The 20,852-nt window shown below is 40.4% G+C and overlaps 1 protein-coding gene across 11 annotated transcripts in view; it reads left to right on the top strand.

The window, feature by feature from the left end:
- The first annotated feature begins 1,465 nt into the window (after window positions 1–1,465).
- Window positions 1,466–20,852, top strand: part of MAGI2 (membrane associated guanylate kinase, WW and PDZ domain containing 2) — a 735,815-nt gene continuing 716,428 nt past the window's right edge. For 7 of the 11 annotated variants that reach the window (XM_051637680.1, XM_051637697.1, XM_051637673.1 and 4 more), the window contains exon 1: window positions 1,475–1,837. In XM_051637680.1, the coding sequence (XP_051493640.1) occupies window positions 1,537–1,837 (301 nt within the window). In that variant the 5' untranslated portion in view covers window positions 1,475–1,536. Of the gene's footprint in view, window positions 1,838–20,852 lie in introns of all 11 variants that reach the window. The other 4 variants (XM_051637717.1, XM_051637707.1, XM_051637725.1 and 1 more) reach the window with 4 other exon arrangements.

Raw genomic sequence — 20,852 nt, 5'->3', positions numbered from 1 at the left:
TTGAGAAAAATTTCATTGCAGTCACTTTAATTGGAATTTTAAAAATATCTGACCAGCCTGTAACACATGCTACATTTCTCCTGCCTTCCCCCATTCAGTACCCAGTCTTCACACATCCTGCACTCCTGTGTCCTGCAAACATGAAAACTATGCTGCTTAAAGTCAAGAGGTTGCTCTGCCTGTATTTTGTCAAACTCCCCTTCAGATGGAAACTAATTTTTTAGGCAAGGCAAGCTTCTCAGAAAGACATGCCAACTGCTACACTCCACTGCTCATGCACATGTTAGGCATATGACAGAGCTAATTAAAGGGAGAGCCCAGCGGAGGAGCAGGTTATGGTATCACCTGCTGAACAAAAGGCATCCCAGTGTTTGAGCAAAGTTCTGGAGGCTGGAAATGTTGGTCTTTGGCCACTAAGGTAATTTGGGGTGTAGGGCCAAGGAGCAGATGGCAGTGTGAATGAGGGTGGTGACCATCTGGTGCGTGATGATAAGTAGATTTGATAGGAAAAAACTGCCACCGCTCTCTCTGTTATACCCTCTTCAGGTGTAAGACCCATCTGAGCCATCAGCTCCTGTGGCCACAGTAACCAGTACTGAAAATTATGCCAGAGTATAACTCAGTAAAACAAAAATGAGAGACCTCTGAAGGGAGGTAAACCACTCTGCAAACGTTTGTAGCATCAAGATCCTCGAAGTAACCGCCCGTCGTTCCCATGTCTGCTCACAACTCCGAGCCTCTCTGTGGCCGGGTCCTTCCCTGCCACAAGCAGACATACTGCACCACAGCATCCCGCTTCGCCTCTGCCGGGGGCAGATTCCCAAAGCCCAGCGGGCTCCGGGCGGCTGCCGGACGGCCGGGCGGGATCCAGCGGAGCGGCTGACAGGGAGGGACGTGCCTGAGGCGGCCGGGGCTGCGCCCGCCATTTTGCCCCCCGGGCGCCCCCTCCCGGCGGGGACCGGAGGGCCCGGGCTCGCCGCTATCGCCGCTATCGCCGCCGGCTCCCCCCGCCTGCCCGCCGGCTGCCAGCCCCCCCGCCCGGCCCCCTCTCCGCCTTCTGCCGGCCGTGCCAGGCAGCCTCTCTCTCGGCCTTCACTACCGGGTCAGGCGAGGCGGGAGCGGCGAGGCAGCGCCCGCCTCGCTCCGGCACCGAGACCGACACCCCTCCTCCTCCTCCTCCTCCCCCCGCCGCTGCCGTCCCCTCCCTCCTCCCTCCCTCCCTCCCCGCTGCCAGTTTCTCTACAACTAGTACATCCACGCACAGGCAGGGTCCCGGCCGCCGCGGCTGCCATGGATATCAGCTAAAGCCGGGCGCAGAGGGCAGAGAGGCACTCCCCGACCCAGCTCCCGAGCCCTGCGGGGCCGCCGCGCCCGCCCTCCCTCCCGCCGGCCGGCAGCAGCGGCCGCCGCTCCCCGCCCGCCCCGAGCCTGCCCCGGAGGAGCCCGGCTGCCCCGGGGACGGGGGGGGGAAGAGAGGGGAGGGAGGGAAGAAGCACGGAATACAGGGAGGGAGTCGGGCAGAGCATCCCTACGGCAATGTCCAAGGGCTTGAAGAAGAAAAGCCACTGGACGAGCCGAGTCCACGAGATCGTGATCGTGAGGAACCCGGAGGGGCAGCTGGGCTTTGAGCTGAAGGGGGGCGCCGAGAATGGCCAGTTCCCCTACCTGGGGGAGGTGAAGCCCGGCAAGGTGGCCTATGAGGGCGGCAGCAAGTTAGTGCCGGAGGAGCTGCTGCTGGAGGTGAACGAGACCCCCGTGGCCGGGCTCACCATCAGGGATGTGCTGGCCGTGATCAAGCACTGCAAGGACCCCATCCGGCTCAAGTGCGTCAAGCAAGGTAAGACGGGGACTGGCCCCGCTCTTCCACTTCTGCGGCGGGGCCGGGGCAGGTCTGGGGGGAACGTAGGGGGAGCAACTTTGTTGCTGCAGTTTGACTTTCCCCCTTCTCGCCGGAGCCGCCCCCTCCCCGCCAGTTGGGGGGGGGGTGCAGGGGGGAAAGGATGCGAGCGGCGCTGCGCGGTGCCCGCAGCCGGGCGAATTAAATGTGCGTCAGTGACAGCGCTTCGCCATGCCGCGGGAGGGGACGGGGACGGGGCGGGGAGGGCAGTGCTGCCGGGCAGCCCCTGGCCCCCCGCAGCCCCTCTCCGTCCCCCGCCGTCACTGGACGCCCCTCCGGCTGCCGCTTGTGGGGCCGGAGGAGCGGCCGGGCGCGGCTGCGGAGCGGGGCTTGCCCTTGGCTCTGCTGCGCTCCCGGCGCCCTGGCTGGTGGGCAGGGGTTTGCCGCTGCGCGCCGGGTCCCGGGCGGCATTAAGGGCGGCTTTAGCATCTCTTAAGTGTCATTAGCGGAAAAGTCATTCATTTGATCCCTGGTGAAAACGATCGCCTAATCCTAGGGAGCGGGGAGCTCAGAAAAAGTGGGAGAGAGCGGCAGGAAGAAAGTTTCGGGTTTACTTTTGCCTCTCCTCCGTTTCTCTGACTTATTTTGGATGTACTGTAATAGGTTAATGCATTTCCAGGAAAGTCAGTAGAGAAGAAACGCCACAGATGCTGTTTACATGTTTGTTTCTCTCCTCTTTAAACTATGCTGAGTTGGGCTAGCTGCAGCTGAGCGCTTGTAAGGAGGTTTCTGCTACCCCAGCAGCATTTCTGAAACACAGGAGCTGTGAGCTGCTCTGGGAACCAAATCTGTAGGTACCCCTTGGACATGGATGGTGCAGTGGCTGTTCACGTTTCAGCTGGGCAGCAACTTCAGCCATTGAAAACTTCGGGGTTTCTGCAGTGGGAAGATTTTTTATGCTGTGCATGGGAGACGCTTGTGCTCTCTAACTACAGCCATCAGCCTTTGCTCAGAGAACATACAGGAGAGTTCCCCTGACATTTAGTATGATTTAGTAATTTAACGTCCTCACTGTAATTGGTGTTTTATTGTTTAAATTGGCATTTGTGATACTTTTGAATGCCTGGAAGGTATGCCAATTAGAAGTTTATCCAAACATGGCAAAATCAGTAGCAAGAATTTTACTTTCACTCAGGCCGTCACAATATACTTTATTGTATATTCAGTTATCTGCATAAGGTCCAACCTCTAAATAAAGATTTGATTTGGGATTTTTGTATTCATCCTTTTGGGTAAGTTGTGCAATATGTTGTAGATCGTGTCTTGATAGTTGAACAATTCAGCGAAATACAAACATGTATGTGATAAGGGAATATTAGAAAGGAGTATAAGGGATTCTCTCTTGCAGTGGAGTGTCATCTCTGGGCACCTGAACTCCAGGAAACCTGTTCTGTAGTTTCCTCTTTTTATCAATAATTTTAGTGGGAGTGGCCTTACTGCAATGGGATTCAAAAAGAAGCACTAGTGGAAGTGTCAAGAAGATGAGGGTATATTGTCTTTTGTTTAAATTCTTACTTTTTTCTTTGCAGAAGTCCTACAGATACTTCACAGTAATGCCAGTTTAAAGTTACGTTAATTTGCTACATGAAACAGTATCCCACCTCTTCACTGTTTTTCTAATATTTCTCTTTAAGTCAAAGCAATCACTAGTGATTCATTAATGTGTGCACCCTTAATAAAGATATCTGTCATACATGAATTAGGGACATCAGTCAGACTTTTAGTCTGTGGATTACTGCAAGTTTCTTGAATGAGACATGTAGGATGAATTCTAGATTCTACCTAGTTTGTATATATCTCTGAGGAGTTTTACTTCACTATGTTAACACACTATACTTCTGATGAGAGTCCTCAAAGCTCTGGCCAGATGACTGCATGTTTGGAAATGACAGTTCTGCATAGATTCTTGGACTGGAATGTTCTTTCTTGTGCTCCAGCATCCTTTACTTTGCCAAAAGGAAAGGCTGTCTGGACCCAACTTTCTATTTTTTAAAAAAAGGTCAGTGGTTTGTGTAGTTAGTACCTGACTCCTCCTTCACTGTAATTCAGTCTAATCTCTGCACTCCTTGATTACAAAGCACAGACAGCTTGCAGCTACTTTACAGTAACAGATTACTATTCCCCAACAGTGCTCTGCAGCAGTGTGTAGGAGAGAAAAAGCTGGGTAATAAAATCTTTATATGTTTTGGTAACTTTTGTTCTTCTTTTAATTATAAAACACCTTCAATGTGCTGGAGCAAGGTTAATGACTCCATTATCATTGTTTCCGCATAATTTATCAATGATATCTTTGTAAATTAGAATAGCATGACCTTGAATGCACCATGTGACTATAGCTGCTTCTTCAGTGCTGCCTAGGAATGAAGTCAGAGAGAGAAATGTGGAGGTAGGACACGACTATTTATAATGTGATTCTTAAGAGACTGTGGGTATTTGTCTTGTTTGAAAGTTTTGATAATTCAGCAGTGAAAATTCTCATGTAGATGAAATCAGGCAATGGCTAATTCAGTTTACAGGAATTAACTTATCTGTTTTGAAGGATGGAAAATAAAGTTGCTTTCATGATTTTTCATTATGTTGTGTTTGATTGAACACCCTCCTCTTCAAAATAATGAAATGCTTAATCTTTTATCACATTATGAGGTAAAATACCTTTAGAACAAGTCTGATGGAATATTGCTGTCTTACGTGAGCTGAACATCTTGAGCTAAAAATACTAACTTAGAAATAACAATCATATAATGTAGGAGTTGCTGTATATCATCAGGAGAAGTAAACATCATGAGGAACTAATTAGCACTTCCACTACATGATCAGAACTCTTCTGACACCAAATAAATAAGGTTTTAATGCAGGAAATTATTGCTTGGTTTTGCATGGGGAGAAAAGATTTTAAGAACCATTATTGTACCTATTTTTTTTAATCCTAATTTAAAAACTTTTCAAATAAGTATTCCTTGAAGACTGTTTCCTGTTTGGGTTTTTTTGATATTTTTTTTTGTGAACCACTTATTGTGCTACTGTTGGCAGGATCACAGAGATTTTCTTAAAATACATGGGGTGAAATCCTGGCCCAGATTAAGTCGGTTGCAAAGCTGTCCTTGACATCAAATGCTGAAGGCAGGATTTCCTCTGTAAAGTCCTATGCTTTTTAAAATATATACCCTTTCAGTGGGAGGATTTTGGACAGCAGTCATATTAGTCAGGTATAACATATTTGCAAATGTTAACGTATTCTGCTCTCAGGTGAAGAGAAGAGCCTTACTGTTTCTGAAAGAAATACTTCTGAATTTCAAACATGATTTTAAATGCAAAAGAGCTTAGATTAAGTACTATCTTCTTCCCACAGATGCACAGATGCGTAGTTGTAAAAGTAGCAATGTGTTAAGGAAAGGCATCCTTATTTGGATAAGTAATCACATGGGGAAGAGTCATGTGGGGAGCAGTGTTGTCTCCAGTTCCACTCTCTCTGTTCCTGCTTTCTCAGATCCACAGTATCTTTTTCCAGTAATTCCCATCAGTAGGCGACACAGGTCCGTGATGTGCACAGTCTCCAATACAGCTTTGGTTTTAGTTGGAAGGGTTGTAGGACCTTCAACTAAAGATCCTGGTTTATGTAGGGCAACTGTCTTGACCACTCAGTTGAACTGCATAAAGCAGGACCTTCATTCTTTGCATAGAGTTATAAGCTTCCACAGATGCACTCAGCAGAATCCCAAAGAACTGTCTGAAAACATGGATTTCAGGACTCAGGGGCATTGCAGCATATTTTGTCCTGGATCTGCTGCCTGACACATCTCCTTTTCAAGGAAAATGGTTTGGACGTACAAAGTAACAGGTTGATCTGAATACCTGAGCAATTTAATTTAGTTTTAGAAGTATTTGTTTGACTGCATTAAACTAGTAGTTGAATTGAATAACATTTACTTAATATATATATAAATACTTCATATCAGTTCTTTATACTGATACCTTCTAATGTCTCTGATTTGACTCCAAGTTGTCAGACATTAAGCTTCAACCCATAATGCTTTAGCTCCTTATGCAAAAAGGTCTTTAATGCACATCATGTAAGCAAGGGCTTAAAACCAGTTTTACTTTCTCAGTCTAATAATTTACTTAGGAGTAATTAATTATACATTAAAATGTTTTACTGACTATAAATGGGCATATTTGCAAGTGCTTTCCCAGTCAGAAGATTTAGACTATCAATAGGATGGATACCAGAGTGGCCGTGTTTGGGCAGGCTGTAGGTCCACGTTCCCCATGTCCTGTTCCTGGTAGTGGCAAAAGAGCAGTTTTCCAGCAAAGAGTAAATGGACAGGACAGTTCTGTTTCAGCACCAGTGGTTTGTGGCTCAGAGATTTAGTAGCCTTATAGCCGTTCTGGTTGTTTTTTGTTTTTCTTTTGGTTTTGTTTTGTGTTTGGGTTTTTTTCTGTGTGTGTTTTGTTTTGTTTTCTTAATGAGTTCATTCATTAGTTTTGCAATTAAAACCTGGCTTGTAGTTATCTTTTTTTTTCTTTGAAAGCCTGTGACAAGTTTTGGTTTTCCAAAGTTTTGCCCTGCACATGCAAATATCAGGTTGACTAGTTACTATTTTCCTACAAACTTTTTCATACACACATGCCTATGTATAGTTACATTTTTAAGAAATTTCGTTCATTCTTTAAGTTCATCAGTATTTTTCTTCTACATTTATTAAAATTCTGTGCATACAGACTGTAGTTTTGTGTTTTTTCTTCCTGAATATTAATATATACTGTCTTGTGAATGTTGGATACAATTTTCTTCACTAATATAAAGAACAGTATTTTAAAATAGAAAGGTGTGTGATTTCCCTGAATAAAAAACATAAATAATAAGGGTCTTGCAAAAATTAAGCCCCAAAAAACTATGAAAACCTGCATGGTTGCGCTTCTGGTATACAATGCAAAGATATCCTTTGAAAATAAACTGTACTTCAGACCTACTCCTTTTCTGATTTGTGCTCCTTAGGGTTTTACTAACTCTAGAAATTAAATACCGAGTTATCTTTACCATTACTTTATGTCATTCTTATTCATGTCCATCTTAATTTAAAGACCATTGAAGCTGACTTCTGAATCATGTAGCTTGTGATTTATTCTTCTGCTCCTCCAGAGAGATTGTGGTGTTTCATGTCAGGAACTGTGTGTGTTCACTGCCAGAAGAATTATATCCATCAGTCTTTTCCTGCTCTGAGAATTACTAACGTGCCATTAAAGGATGTGACCATGACTTTGTTAGTGTGTCATTTCCTTGAAGAAATTAAATAATTGAGAGTGCTCTGCTTATCATTGTTGAGTCACCTGTGGTAAAGTTCATCTCACAGTAACACCTGTCATCTGTTGATACTGTTGACATCAAAGGAGAATACTGGTATGAGGGGGTAAAATTGCTTCTGACTTATTTTATGCATCCTATGACCTCACCTGCATTAATTCAGCATTTCATGGAACTTATGGATTCTGGGTGTTTTGCTTTCAGTGTTCATGATCTTCTCCTTGCTCCTTATAGATGAGGAGCTCCTTTCATAACATGAAAGAATTGATAAATTATTCATCGGCATCTTTTGTATACAAGATGTGGTGTATTCTTGGAAAAAGTGCTCCTTTAGAATGGATTTATGTGAGGAGGAGGTCATAACTGTGATTTAGAAAGGGTGATGAAGAGGAAAGTACTGCAGTAGTTGTAGAAGCAGATGTTTCTTGTTCTTCTCTTACTCACAGCCATATAAACAAATTAAAAAAAAGGAAGACCTTTTTTGCTGGAGAGCATCAAGGCAAGGGTCAAGGAACATAGTGCTATTGCTTGTCTGTGTTAACATTCTGGAAGTAATTTTTTTTTTCTTCCATACATGTAATATATGTTCATAAATATAGGAGTATACATATATATCTGTATATATTTTTGAAACTTCTAACTTGGACTTTTTATCTGTAGGTTGAGAGTGTGTGATAATTTGTGTAGTATTGCTACACAATAATATATAATTATATTTATGGGCTAAGCTACTGATCTAGAATGTTTTTCTTACAAGTTTTGATGCATATTTATATGACAGTTACAATAAACTTGTTCACTGTGATGGCCAAACAATGTGCAGTATGGCACAGTATTCGGGAGTAGGAAATTAAATGGTCATAAACTTTGGAATAAGTTTGGTCAGGTGACTACCCAAGCAGGTGCACTCTACAGAGCATAGTTTGAAAGGTATTATTTTCACTAGCAAAGTGCCTGTCTTTGTTTTTTTGTTGCTAAATGTCATTGCAATGCTGGCCTTAACTGAATTTTCTAAAATCTCGAGGGCTGTGATGCCTAGCTTTCTTTCAACATCATGGAAATCTCCCCAGTAAGAAGGTGTAATAGTCTTGCTGGCCATCCTCATTGTAGGCTGAAGCTACCACAGTGGCAAGTGGAAGAGCAGACAGAAGCAAGAGAAAAGTAAGAGAACGAAGGGCTTAAACAAAAAGGAACTTGGCCTAGCATTCCTAAACTGGCCAGAAATTCTCATCGGTAATTGATAATCTCTAAACCCAGCATTTTTCTTACTGTTTAAATGTTCTTCTGATGCTAGCCTAAAAAGTCTAATTTATTTAAACCTTCTGTCCATAATTTGCACTTTTCTCTAGAAGCTTAGTTGACGGAAAGCTGTTGTTTATGTGCCATGTATTTACCATTTCTGCACTGTGTAAATGAACACAAACGAATAATTTCTGAACTCTCAGTCAGACAGCTTAATCAAGAGGTATATTGCTGTCAACACAGCACTTCCAGGTGTCTTCGCATTCATATATATGTTAAGATTAGTAATATATGAATAATGCTGTTTCACTCTGCTTATCAGCTTCACGTGCTTCTCTTGGATGCCTTGCATGAACTCACAACGAAGGAAAGTAAGACAAGGAATAAAATGGAGAAAGTAAAATGTGAGAGAGAAAGTCCCTGAAAAAAAAAAATAAATCAGAGATTATTGAGGTAAAATAGTAATGGTTTGAGAAATCACATGTACTGTCACACTCAAGAAAGACCATACTAAGGAGATTCTCCAGCACGGAACGTGTCTGTCTCAGTTTCTCAAAATATGTTGAAATCTCATGCTGGGCTAAAGCTGGTCCTCTAAAATACCCACAGTTGACTCATTCCAATAAAGAAAATGTATTCTTTCTTCTTAAGCTGAAATCACGAGTTGTTCTTAATGCATCTATATTTCTGTCCTAAGCTCTCACCAAAGTAGGGTGAAACAATGGTGCTCCCTGAGAAGTGGGGGAGAAAGACACATCTGTGGTGGATGACACATATTTATGTAGGATGACTCTCATATGGTGTGGTGTCCTACAAAAAAGGAGATTTACCAAGTAGTGTTTAGGTACCACTACTCCAGAACAGTGTGCGGGGTCCCTTGTTACTGGGGCAGCAACTTGACCTCCCTGGCTAACTTTTTGCATCCTCCCCCTCTGTTACCAAAATTGTTGTGGTGTCACTGGCCTTCAGAAATTGTGCTGGCCCACAAACACTCAGTAACTTGTGCATCTGTCTTTTGAGACCTCCAACCTTGGGAAGCAAGGATTATAGTTCAGGTGTTCAAGTCCATGTGAAAATGGAAATAAAAACCAAGCATGCATGTGTTTATGGTTTGCAGACAAAACAGAGTGGCTATGTCCACTACCAGAAAAATCCACAGGTGAACTAATGCCTCTTCACATTTCTGAATCACATATACCCCATATATCTTTTCTTTCTTTCAAACCATGGAGCCCTACCTACCACCAGTGTTCTTTCTTTCTTGCCTGCTCCCACAGCTTTTCTGCTATGGAAGCATCTTTGTTCAGATCTTCTTAAGCCCCTGGCATTCACCTTGACCCTTTCCAACAGCACATCTTTCAGGTCTGACATTAGCACCGGAAATTTTATTCTACCAGTAAGATATTTCTATCCTTTATTCTTGAGTTTACTTCAGAAAGCATGCAGAAACTTGTTTCGACCCAGAATTTTGGCATTCCATGATTCCAGATTGTTCCTGTTCTGATGGGAGCAAGCCTAGTATAACAATCTCCCATTGTCCCTGGTCTGGGACATACGTGACACAGCCTTGACAACACATGGTAGTCTCTATAGCCAGTGATGGCAGTGATTTCATTTAATTGTCCAGAATTATTAAATTGTTCACAGAGTCCACAGATTAGCACACTGGGAACCAGGGTTTTCCTTTGGAAGTCTGTTAGGTCAGCCGCTGATGACAAAATCGAGATCTCTCTGCAGAGTCATAGCAAGTTTGTTTGTTTATAAAAACTCAGAAGAAATGTTGTGTCCTCGCTATGCAGAAGAAAAACCCAGCATACATAGATTTTATAGCTATGAGTAAAGCTGATAGATTTGCTATGAATAGCAGAACAACTGGAATATAATAGTAGGAGTATAATGAGCAAAATTTTCAATACAGTGTACACTGGCAAGTAAATTTTGTAGTTGTGTTGAAGTAACAGAGTGGAAATCCAGGAAACCCTTCCTGGAAACATGCAAGTAACCTTTTTTATTTACCTGTTTGATCTTGTATCTTCATGTCTCACATTGTCTTTGCATTTGTAAAAATTAAATGTGGAATATGTTTTCTTAAATTGCACATTTCATATTTTGGGATCTTTTACATTAAAAAAAAATATTATTCAAGCTTTGTTTCCTTCATGACAATAATGAAGTTGTCTACATATTTTGATAAAATATATCAATTTTATAAAGTCACACCGAACTCGTGCTACAGAACCTGAGAGGGAACAAAATAAGGAAATCAATCTAATTCCAAGGCCTCTGTTTCACAGGTTCTTACAAAACACACTTTTTGTTTCCTTTGCTTGATTTTAAACTCAGATTGAAACTTTTTTGTAACCTATATGAGTGATACTGAAGAGTTTCTAATGGGTTAATTCACATGGCTGGTTCTTTAGTATTAAATAAAATGGCTGTGTTAGTTTGTATTATTTCCTTCTAAGTCCTTCTTTGTGCTAAATCTGTATTAATAAATGTCATGTAAGCCTCTTATGCTTCCAAAATGGTACCTTAGTATAAACAAGGATTAATCCCATTATATTTTATGTCTCTGTCCTTGTATTTTTACCAGAACAGCAATTTGTATTTCAAAGTGTTAAGAGTCCTGTTGCAAACTTAATAAGCTAAGAGAGCACCTGGGTGCTGCCATCATTGAGGTGCAGTCCCTGTGGAATGGGAAGGGCAGCAGCTGCTTGACTCTTGTACCAGACTGGGACAGGAGGTGAGCACTTTTTCTGTTTAAACTATTGTGGGCTTTGGTTAGGTAATTCCACCCTCCAAAGAAGAAAAAAAAATCCTGCACAGCCACTATGCTATTCTTTTGCAAAACTGCCTTTGAAGCTCAGTTCTGCTAAGATGCCTATGACAGTATTAGGTGGTGTGCTGTGACTCCTGTTCATTATATTGACAGTGATTGTTTAGCTGGTGTTTCCGATTTCTCTTTCTGTATGGGTTTGTGTCATCTGCCTGTTGTCTCATGCATGAAGTCTGAAACCTTTTGGTGAGAGGAAGTGCCTTTTTGTTATAGCAACTAGCATGTCAATTTCAAGTTGGGAGTCTCTAGTTTCTATGGCAATGTAAGTATTCACATTAAATTCAGAGTTAGCCATAATGACTTTCTTGATAATAGTTCCTTGATAGTTCTTGATAATAGGAAATATTCTGTACCATTTTAGCATAGGTTCTGTAGTTCAGATATTTCAGTCTTGGTGATAGAAGCTGTTAAGTCAATAGAAATGGAACAGTAATAGAAGTTGAACAGTAGAATTTAAGAGAAAATACGCAGTTCTGACTAATGTGGAGCTTCTTTTATTGTTAGAGCTGGTCTGTTGTCTCATGGTCTTTCCATTACAACTGCTGCTAGAGAAGCCTGTTCAAAAAACCTTAGGTATTCTGAATAGAGGGAATATATTTCCTGAACAATGTAGTTTTTTCTTTTTATCTGCTCCATTTACTTGTGGAAGAACATTTCCCCCCTGTAAGCTTCTAGAAGAATTATTGGAATTTCTGATAAGCCAGTAAAAAGAGCTTTTTCAACACTCATTCTGTTTGGTCATTTTCCAGTAAAAATAGCATAGAAGGTTTCAGGGAAAGAATGCATCACAGCACTGCAGATTTTGTTAGGAAAATAAAGTAAAACCAAGATGCTGGGTTTTCTTAATTAAAATTAAGTCAGTAATGGAAATATTAATTAAAAGGTCATCTGTATGTTGAGTTTTTATGTTATGCCTGTGGTACTTACGTACTGAAACACTCTGCAGAACAGATGAACCCATAAAATGTAAAAATGTCTCCTTCAAATATGTGTGAAATATTGTAGGGGTTTGTGCACAGTTAATATGACTTGGAGAAGTGTAACAGCTGCTTTGCCTTGATAAGAATTCATGTTCATGTGTGTGTTTTAAGGGTAATAAAATTCATGTTTCTGAAAGTAAAAGTTGGAGAAAATGAAGATTTTTTTTTGCATAGCTGAGAAAGCACCTCTTGCATATGAAGAGAGTGATATCAGTTCCTGTTAGGAAATGTAGCGGATCCAGTAGTGTTCTTCCCGGTCGATATTAAGTAGATTTCTAGTGAACAGTAAGCAGCTTTCTCACCTCTTGCTGTAGGAACTGCTTGTGGTAAGCTGTGGAATTCCTCCCTCATGTATCTGCATGTTGTTGGCCAGCTAGTGAGAAGCATGCTGCTGGGAAAGAGATTCGCAGCTGAGACATTAAAACAGAAGTCTTCACATGTATCCCTCTAGACACTAATATTACTCTCGTTATTAAACTATCTGAATAGCTTCCAGATTCTAAAAATCCTTTACAAAAAGAGCTTATTCAGGCTCCCCCAACAGGGAGTTAGCCTTGGTGTCTTTACCAACCTCAGTGAATTTCAATGCGGGAAGTTTGGGATGGTGTAAAACTTCCACGCATCTTTGGTTTCGTGACTGAGGCTATGAGATTCTGTTCTTAAAAATGCGTAGGAAATTGCTGAGTTTCGCAACGGTAGTGATTATATTTTAATCATAAAATCACAGAATGGTTTGTTTGGAAGGGACCTTAAAGATCATCTCCAGTTCCAACTGGAGTTCCAACTCCCCTGCCATGGGCAGTGACACCTCCCATTTGGCTACATTGCTCAGAGCTCCATCCAACCTGGCCTTGAACACTTCCAGTGAGGGGGCATCCAAAGCTTCTCGGGGCATGTGTGCTGTTTTTTATGTGTCGTGGGTTTTTTGTTTGTTTGTTTTGTTTGTGTGTTGTTGTGTTTTGTTGGGTTTTGGGGGGGAAGAGGGGGCTTTTTTCTGGCTTTTTCTTTCCTTCCTCCCATTTTAATGCTAATTAAAGCCTATCTAGCTTTTTAGAAACAAATATGTATAGTTAACCAATAGAACTGGCACTGTGTTTCTCCAATGCAATTGCTTAGTTTTTTTCTTTTTATTAAAAAAAAAAAAAGTATCTTAAAACATGAATGTTGTTAGTGTCTCAAGACGCATGAAATCAGATCCCATGGAGACAGGTACTACAAGCTGGCAGTGAGAAACAGTTGCTGCCCCAAAGGGTTTATAAAGGCTAATTAGACACAGCGGATAGGTAGGAACAGACAAAACCGCAACAGTGGTGAAATGACTTGCCAAAAATCTCAGATCAATCAATAACAGAGTGAAGAACCCTGCAATGTAATTTAAAAGTCTGTGTAAGCAGTACTGCATCCAAGTAAAGCACACAAACTGCAACAGCACCCCTCTTCTGTTCAATGAGGATTCCTATTGATTGCTTGAGTGAAATATTTTTGTAGGTATTTATTTTAAATTCCATGACAAATCCCGTGTAAAGCAAGAAACTTTGTCAATAAGAAGGAAACACAAGCGTGCAGAGGAGAGTGTGGTGGAGTGCTGTCTTCTAAAACAAAATGCCTTTCAGAAATATACTGGAAGTGGTAAAGTGTAGGAAACCAAAGTAATACATATGCATATATTTTAATGAGATATTTGTGTTTGTCTGCAGTGCTAATTGGACATGTAGGTACATCAACCACACTGTACCATCCATTTATTAAATTTTTTCTGACATATTAAAAATGCTGCTTGTCAAGTGGAAAATCATAAATAATTTGTGGGGGGTTTTGGGAGAGGTGAGGTTTTTTTGCCCTTTTTTTTTTTTTTAATATGAAGAGTTCTGAAAAATGCTACCACAGGCAGTTTGGTTTGCCAAGTAACATTTACAAAATACAAATTATAAACCCAGTGGGAACCTCTCACTTTTCACAATGCTGGGGGACTTTAGATCAGCTTTGGTGGATGGTGACATGTTTCAGAGCCCTGATGTTGCCCTCTTTTGACCTAGATTAAATGGGGTTATTGGTAAAATCCTAGATTTAGCCCAGCTTTCAAAAAAGTTAGGGCTAGGGTTTAGAGTTGTCAGATGGCTGCCATCCAAATTGCTGAGGAATTGTGGAGCAGTGAGACTGTCCTGAAGTTATGAGGACATCTGGTAACCCTAAGGAGAGTTCCATTAATTTCATACATTTCAGGTATGATTTCAGTTGCAGTTACACCATGACAATACACTTGGATCTCCAAGTCAAGGAACCCTTTTTTAATTGTAGATTGATTTTTTATATGTTTCTGTTATGAAGAATGTAGCTGTTGAATTGCCGTAATTATTTTCTAAATCAAATGGTTAAATTTTATTATGACATAGAGATGACTTTACAGATACCATTATTTTTTCTGACCCTTTTTCCCCTTTACTGTTCAAATGCACTGCAAAGGCTATTTGACTGCTCTGAAAGCTTTGAATTTTATGTAAAACATATCTTCAAAAATAAAAGGGATCTGTAGTAGGGGGATCCAGCTTTAAGTCCTATAAGGTATTTTACACATTTGGGTCTTTTGTTTTAAGAAACAAAAAACTATGATGTGGAAAATGAAATAATCCATTTTATTAACATTATAATAGGTCATAGAAGTTTTTAATTTAGCTTTGAGGAGCTAGAAAGTGCAGTTTACTCAGAGAGTATAAACTGCAGAGGTTCTGTAGTTTTCAGGGTGAGAGAAACATTTTTTACAAGGTCTGAGCCAATGCTGTTGTCCATGCTGAGCAGCCCAGCACCCAGCCCAGCTGGAAATGTGGTCAACCCCAGGAATGCTTCACAAGCCTGCTGCAGCCTACTCCTGCTTCCTGTAGGAGCAGCTTGTTTCCAGTGCCATCCTATCATAATGCAATAGCTTCTGCCTATTCCATAACAGGGACGACTGTAACTACTTCCCGCTGTTTGGGGTTTATTTATTTATTTATTTATTTTTAATTATTATTATTAGCTAGCTTGGGGACCTTCCTTTTGCTCATTTTCCTTTGAAAAAAGGTTTGTTAACAGCAGAGTTCATGTTTGCTTGCAAAGCACCTGCAATAACACAATTCCTGCTTCGCTTGTGTCAAACAAGGCAGCCAAGAATTACATGCCCAAGCTGATTTATGCTGCACTGGTTGGAAATACATTGAAATGCATGAATTTTATGTGTCTTGCTGAGCTTTGCTTTATTTTCATCTGCCAATATCAACTACTCAGGGCTATTTCATATCAGTATTATCAAGTTAACAGTAAGGCGTGGAATATTTTGTGTTTCTCTTGTAGGAGAATTGCACCAATCAACTGTTTGTAGATTTTGCATTTCCATGTTGGAGCTGTGTTTTAAAGGTTTATAATTGAGTTTTGCTCAGTAAAGCTGTCTGCAAACAATGCCAGTAATTTGCTTCTGTCTTAGAACTGTTGATGAAACAAGGAAATTTTGGATTGTCTTGGTTTTCAGAAAGGTTTGTGAAGTATTTCTGTAAATCCTTATTATAAATATAAAGAATTATTTGCCCAGCAAAGAAAAGTGAGGAAATAGGGAAAAAAGAGATAGAAGTGGAAGCCAGGGCTGAGTAATTCCATCCAGCTGCTTAACAGGCTACGAAGATTTGGCAGTCTGCAGTGCTGATGCTACTGCATGAGAATTTCCATGTTTTCAGTTTTCATATCCTAGCATAGGACTCTCCAGGGTTTTTTGGAGGACAGGATCACGTGTATGAGCTGGGAAGTTTCACTGAGAACTGAAGATGTCCTGTATTCAGAGGTCGTTTGTAAATAACATAAACCCCAGCTCCCTCAGCCTATCCCTATAAGACTTTCCCTCTAGTCCCTTCACCAGCCTTGTTGCTCTCCTCTGGACCTGCTCCAGCACCTCAATATCCTTCTTGAAGTGAGGGGCCCAGAACTGTACACAGTACTTGAGGTGAGGCCTCACCAGTGTTGAGTACAGGGGTGAGAACACATCCCTACTCCTGCTGGCCACTGCTGATACAAGCCAGGATGCCATCGGCCTTCCAGGCCACCTGGGCACACTGCTGGCTCATGCTCAACTGGTTGTCAACCAACAATTCTCCTTTCACCAGGGAAGAATGTGTGCTGAAGGTTTCATTTCAGCATTTCTGTAATACCTATGGCCAAATGTTTGGGTTGTGGGGTAGTTCCAGAAGATTTAATTCCTTACTTTGCAACAGAACTGTAGTAGTAGAAGTTAATGTTGTTTGTGATTATTATTTTTGCACTAGATGTTTCTCCTGAGGGTATGTGAACACTTTGGAAGATATCTGGCCAAAAAAAATCCATGTTTTGTTATTCTTCTACATTTTTCTCATTCAGTGATTTGTTTATCTCTCTCTCTCTCTCTCTCTCTCTCTCTCTCTCTCTGTCTCTCTCTATCCTTTCTGTTTTTAATTTCTTTTCCTTTCTGAGCTGTTCCAGTTAACTTTCTCCCAAATTAATACTTGTGAGCATTCTTCTGTTTGTTGTAGAGGCAGCACTGCAAGTGGAGAGAGTTATCAAAGTCTCAGAATCAATAGTAAAGGTAACTAGATTTTACTCTTGATCTGTGATTGCTGGATTTTGATTGCCCAAATCCTACAGGCTGGTTGCAATGTTTCAGTAAAATTTGGGAGCACTAGTTGCATCCAGGGTAAGGCAAGGAAGATATAATGCCCCACTTCACAACCAGGTTTTAAACTTGATTCCAAATGAAGGTAGTTTTGAAAAGAAAAAGAAATATGTTACTTCTTTCATTTTTCAGTTTCATATTCAAGGTACTGAATTTCAACATTTTTTCTGAAGGTATTGATTCTTTTATGCATTTTCAAACTGTTTGGGATTTGTTAGGTAGCTTGTTAAGTGTACTTAGGGTTGTTAATTGTTCTTAATAGTTAGGTAAGAGATGCTGTCATCTTCTTTTCTTTTGCCTTAGTTATTTTTCAAAACTATAGTTTGTTTGGATTGCCTTCAAAAAGTAATTCTTTTAAAGGAAAATAATTCATCTGCCTGAACTAATACAAGATTTAAACAGGCTGAAATAGATTATTTCTATTTGGAGATTTTTACCTGCAGTGTGGGGACAAAATCTGCTGACACTTAAGGCACTGTAAACCCTGATAGAATCTGCTGTGGAATTGCTGTGCATTCATGGACAAAACTGAAAATGCGATATAAGCTACTTTGGTCTTTGTATTTCAAGGTACCAGAGGCTCTCATTACTCCATTTACAGGAGCAATATCTGAGTTTACTGAAGATATGTATTTTCCTAAAAAAAAATATATATTTTTATTTATCGGCCAGAAGTTAGGGTGAATTCCCTATATTGAATAAGAAGAAACAGGAGATTTGGCTTGGATGCATAGAAAACTGTTATCCTCCAGAACTTTAACTTTTAGGCACTCTATATTTGTGCTTTGTATTTCTGATTGATTATTTATCATAATGTCTATGATGAGTTGTGGGGGAAGGATTTGTTGGTCAGTCTTCTGGAACATGAAAAGCCAAATTCTGGTTTGAAGTGATCTTTGATTCCATCTTTCGAAGATCTTTGATTCCATCGTATCACAACTACGAATATCTTAGCCCATTGAATGTTCTTGTTGTTCACTTACAAACCAAGAGCCAGTATTGTAATTTTTCATCATCTTTTCTTTAATCTGCTGCCCACAAAGCAGTTGAGATGGATAATAGTATGAAATCTACTTGTACTTCCTCAGCTCCAGCTCTTATCCAATAAATAAAGTATAGGAATGTATACATAAATAAAGTATAGGAATGTAGGAAATCACTGAAATAAAATAGTTCTTTTGAACCTTCTTCTAAGAGACCAAGGTATCAATACTTGGTTAGCACAGGGTTGGTTTCTTAAAATGATTTTATGATCTGGGGGATCCTGAGATCCAACTGTGGGGCAGTGGAGCCCTGATGGATGCTTGGGATTGAAGCCAAAGATTGTCATGTGTTGAAAATAAATGCATTTTGATGTCAGTCAGCATCACAGCTCTCTTTTGTTCTCCACGGTCCCAGTGCATGAAATAAAACTGGTAGGGATATTAGTGATTCTGTTTTCTTTGCAGGATTAAATTCACTAATTTATTTATTTAAAAGAGTTGTTTGGCTGTCTTACCTGTTTGTTACATTTGGTGCTGTCTAATTTCACTAAGTCATGGGTCCTTATTTCTGCTGGATACCTTATTCAAGGGTTCAAGGGGAGGAAATACTGCATCTTCTTTCTTTGTTGTATATACATATAAAATAAGGCTCAGTGTTCACAGAAAGAGAAAAGGAAGTGGCCCTGCATCTCAAATATGCTAATGGATTGTTTTTTATCTTTGTGGAAGAGACCAATAATGTGAAGAGGATGTGAGGATTTGTGGTTATTTTTTTCAGTAGCGGTGTCCTACATCCCCCATAAATAATTGAGAGACCATGTGTATTCAGGTCTTTTTGCTCTTGGTAAAACACATTGATTTTCCCAGGGTGTATACACTTGAGAAGTGGTGAGTGGGAAGCTACCTGTAATGCTACACTTAGAAAACAGCAGTATGACTTTTTTCATACAGTGGACAGAGCAGCTCACCTCCAGCTGGGAAGGTCACTTGGTGGCTTTTGGGATGTGGAAGCTGCTCTGTGGGAATTTGGAATGAAATGGAGAAACATTTTTCACTTAGGTCACTGCCCAGAGGGAGGCATGGGCAGCTTTGGGCTGCACATACTGGGTATGCTGGGGAGAGTGGTGTTGCTGAGGTGCATGTGCATTATGGGAACTCCTAACAGGCTTGTAGCACAGGTGGGGTAAGGTTGCTCTGTTTGACTTCTGCAGCCAGTAATGCAGAATTTCTGCATGTCCCAGTTACTGTAAGAAATAAAAAAACTTTGTGGATCCCTTGTAGAAGAGCAGATTGCTTGTCAAAATGATAAGAGTTGGGAGGCATAAATCGTAGTGGTTATGCAGATTTACTACAGTTTCCAGTAACGTTTACTCACTAACACTCTGGGCTACATTTGACCACCTGATATAAAATGATGAGTCTGGAATGACCAGGAATAGTCTGTGAAATGAAGTATTTAAAAATTACCATCACAACCTAAGAAGTTGTAAATAGTTAAATACGAATATGCTACATAAACCTAATTAATTAAGTACTATTTTATTTTATTTTATTTTATTTTGTTATTTTATTTTATATTTGAACGGATCCAGGCTGTAAGATCTTTCTTTGGTTGGTCATAGATAACTTCTATAAGCTTCCTATGAATTACTGTTCACTCAAAAAACGGAAAAGCAATGGAGGAGAAAAGTAAAATTACCTGGTTAAATGCAATAAATAAGTAGCAAGATTTTAATGCATAAAAATAAAATAGTGAAGTATTGCCAAAGGCCTGTCACAATCTAAACTGCTATCTGTTTTTATAATTCCATGGTGGAATTTTGCAAGAAGTTCAAACTTTGTATGCAGAATTGTTGCCCAGAAAAATTATCTTTAACTTTGACAATCTTAAAATTGCTTGAGTTAAAAAAATCTAAATCAGTATTAAAAGGCACTTTTTAGAGAATGTATTTCAAGTGAGCTTCAATAATGAGAACACAGAAACAGAGACTGAATTTATTTATCAGTGTTGATGTTTTTTCACTGGGTGGTGAAAATATAAATTAATCTCCCTTTCTCTGTGCTTCTGCCTGACCACTGAAGATAAAATTTACCTCATTTACATGTTTTATTGTTTTGCGTGTTGTAAAGATGTTTTGTACAGAAGAAAAGCAGATTTGGTCTCTTATTTGTGATGTGCTCAGAATCATGTGACTTAATCACTTTGGGTAGAACTGGAACAAATAATCTCCCTTGGAGCTTAAGGAAGTTCTACAAAATAAGGATATGATCTTACATCCTTAATTACTTGAGCAAGAACCATCCAGGTCTATTTTTAAAGACTGGTGCTGAAAGGTGTAAAAGCAGCTAGTGGGATTTTCAGGTGGTTTAGGCACTCAGGAAAACTATTTGCCAGCTTCATCTTTAGACACAGACTTTTCCAGATATTGCCCAGTGTGTGTTAATATGGGATTACAAATGTGAAGCCCTTATTTTGTTCTAACCTAAATATGTTCATGATTAAATGTAAGAATGTGGATCAACCAGTTTTAAATCCTAAATAGATTAAAGAAAAATGGGGTGGAGCTCCTCTTTTAGAAGCAGAGGGGATCTCTTCTTCAGTGGTTTGACTGGGTGTCCTCTCTTTTCTTCAGCTTACTCCTGAGGATGCATGGATGCAGGACAAAGGAAAAAGTTGTTACCCAGCTGGTTTACAGTGTTTTGATGAGTTGGTTGGAACAGCACTACCCCCTAATGATCACTGATAAGGGTTTTGGGGTATTTTTTTGAATTTTTCTTTCTTTGTTTCCCTGTCTGAGTATCACTTGCTAAAGGGAGAATGCCTATTTTCTGTTCTGCCCTCCCCAGTGCCTCCCTCCATCCAAACCCATTTGAATTACAGGGTGAGTGCAGCTGGGGTGTGTTTGGACTTGATGGTTTCTCTGCCAGACTAGAAATCCACCT

This window comes from Apus apus, chromosome 1, assembly GCF_020740795.1.
Source record: "Apus apus isolate bApuApu2 chromosome 1, bApuApu2.pri.cur, whole genome shotgun sequence".
NCBI classification, from domain to species: Eukaryota; Metazoa; Chordata; class Aves; order Apodiformes; family Apodidae; genus Apus; species Apus apus.
Note: the sequence above shows the minus strand (reverse complement) of the source record. Positions and strands in the feature narration are given on the sequence as shown.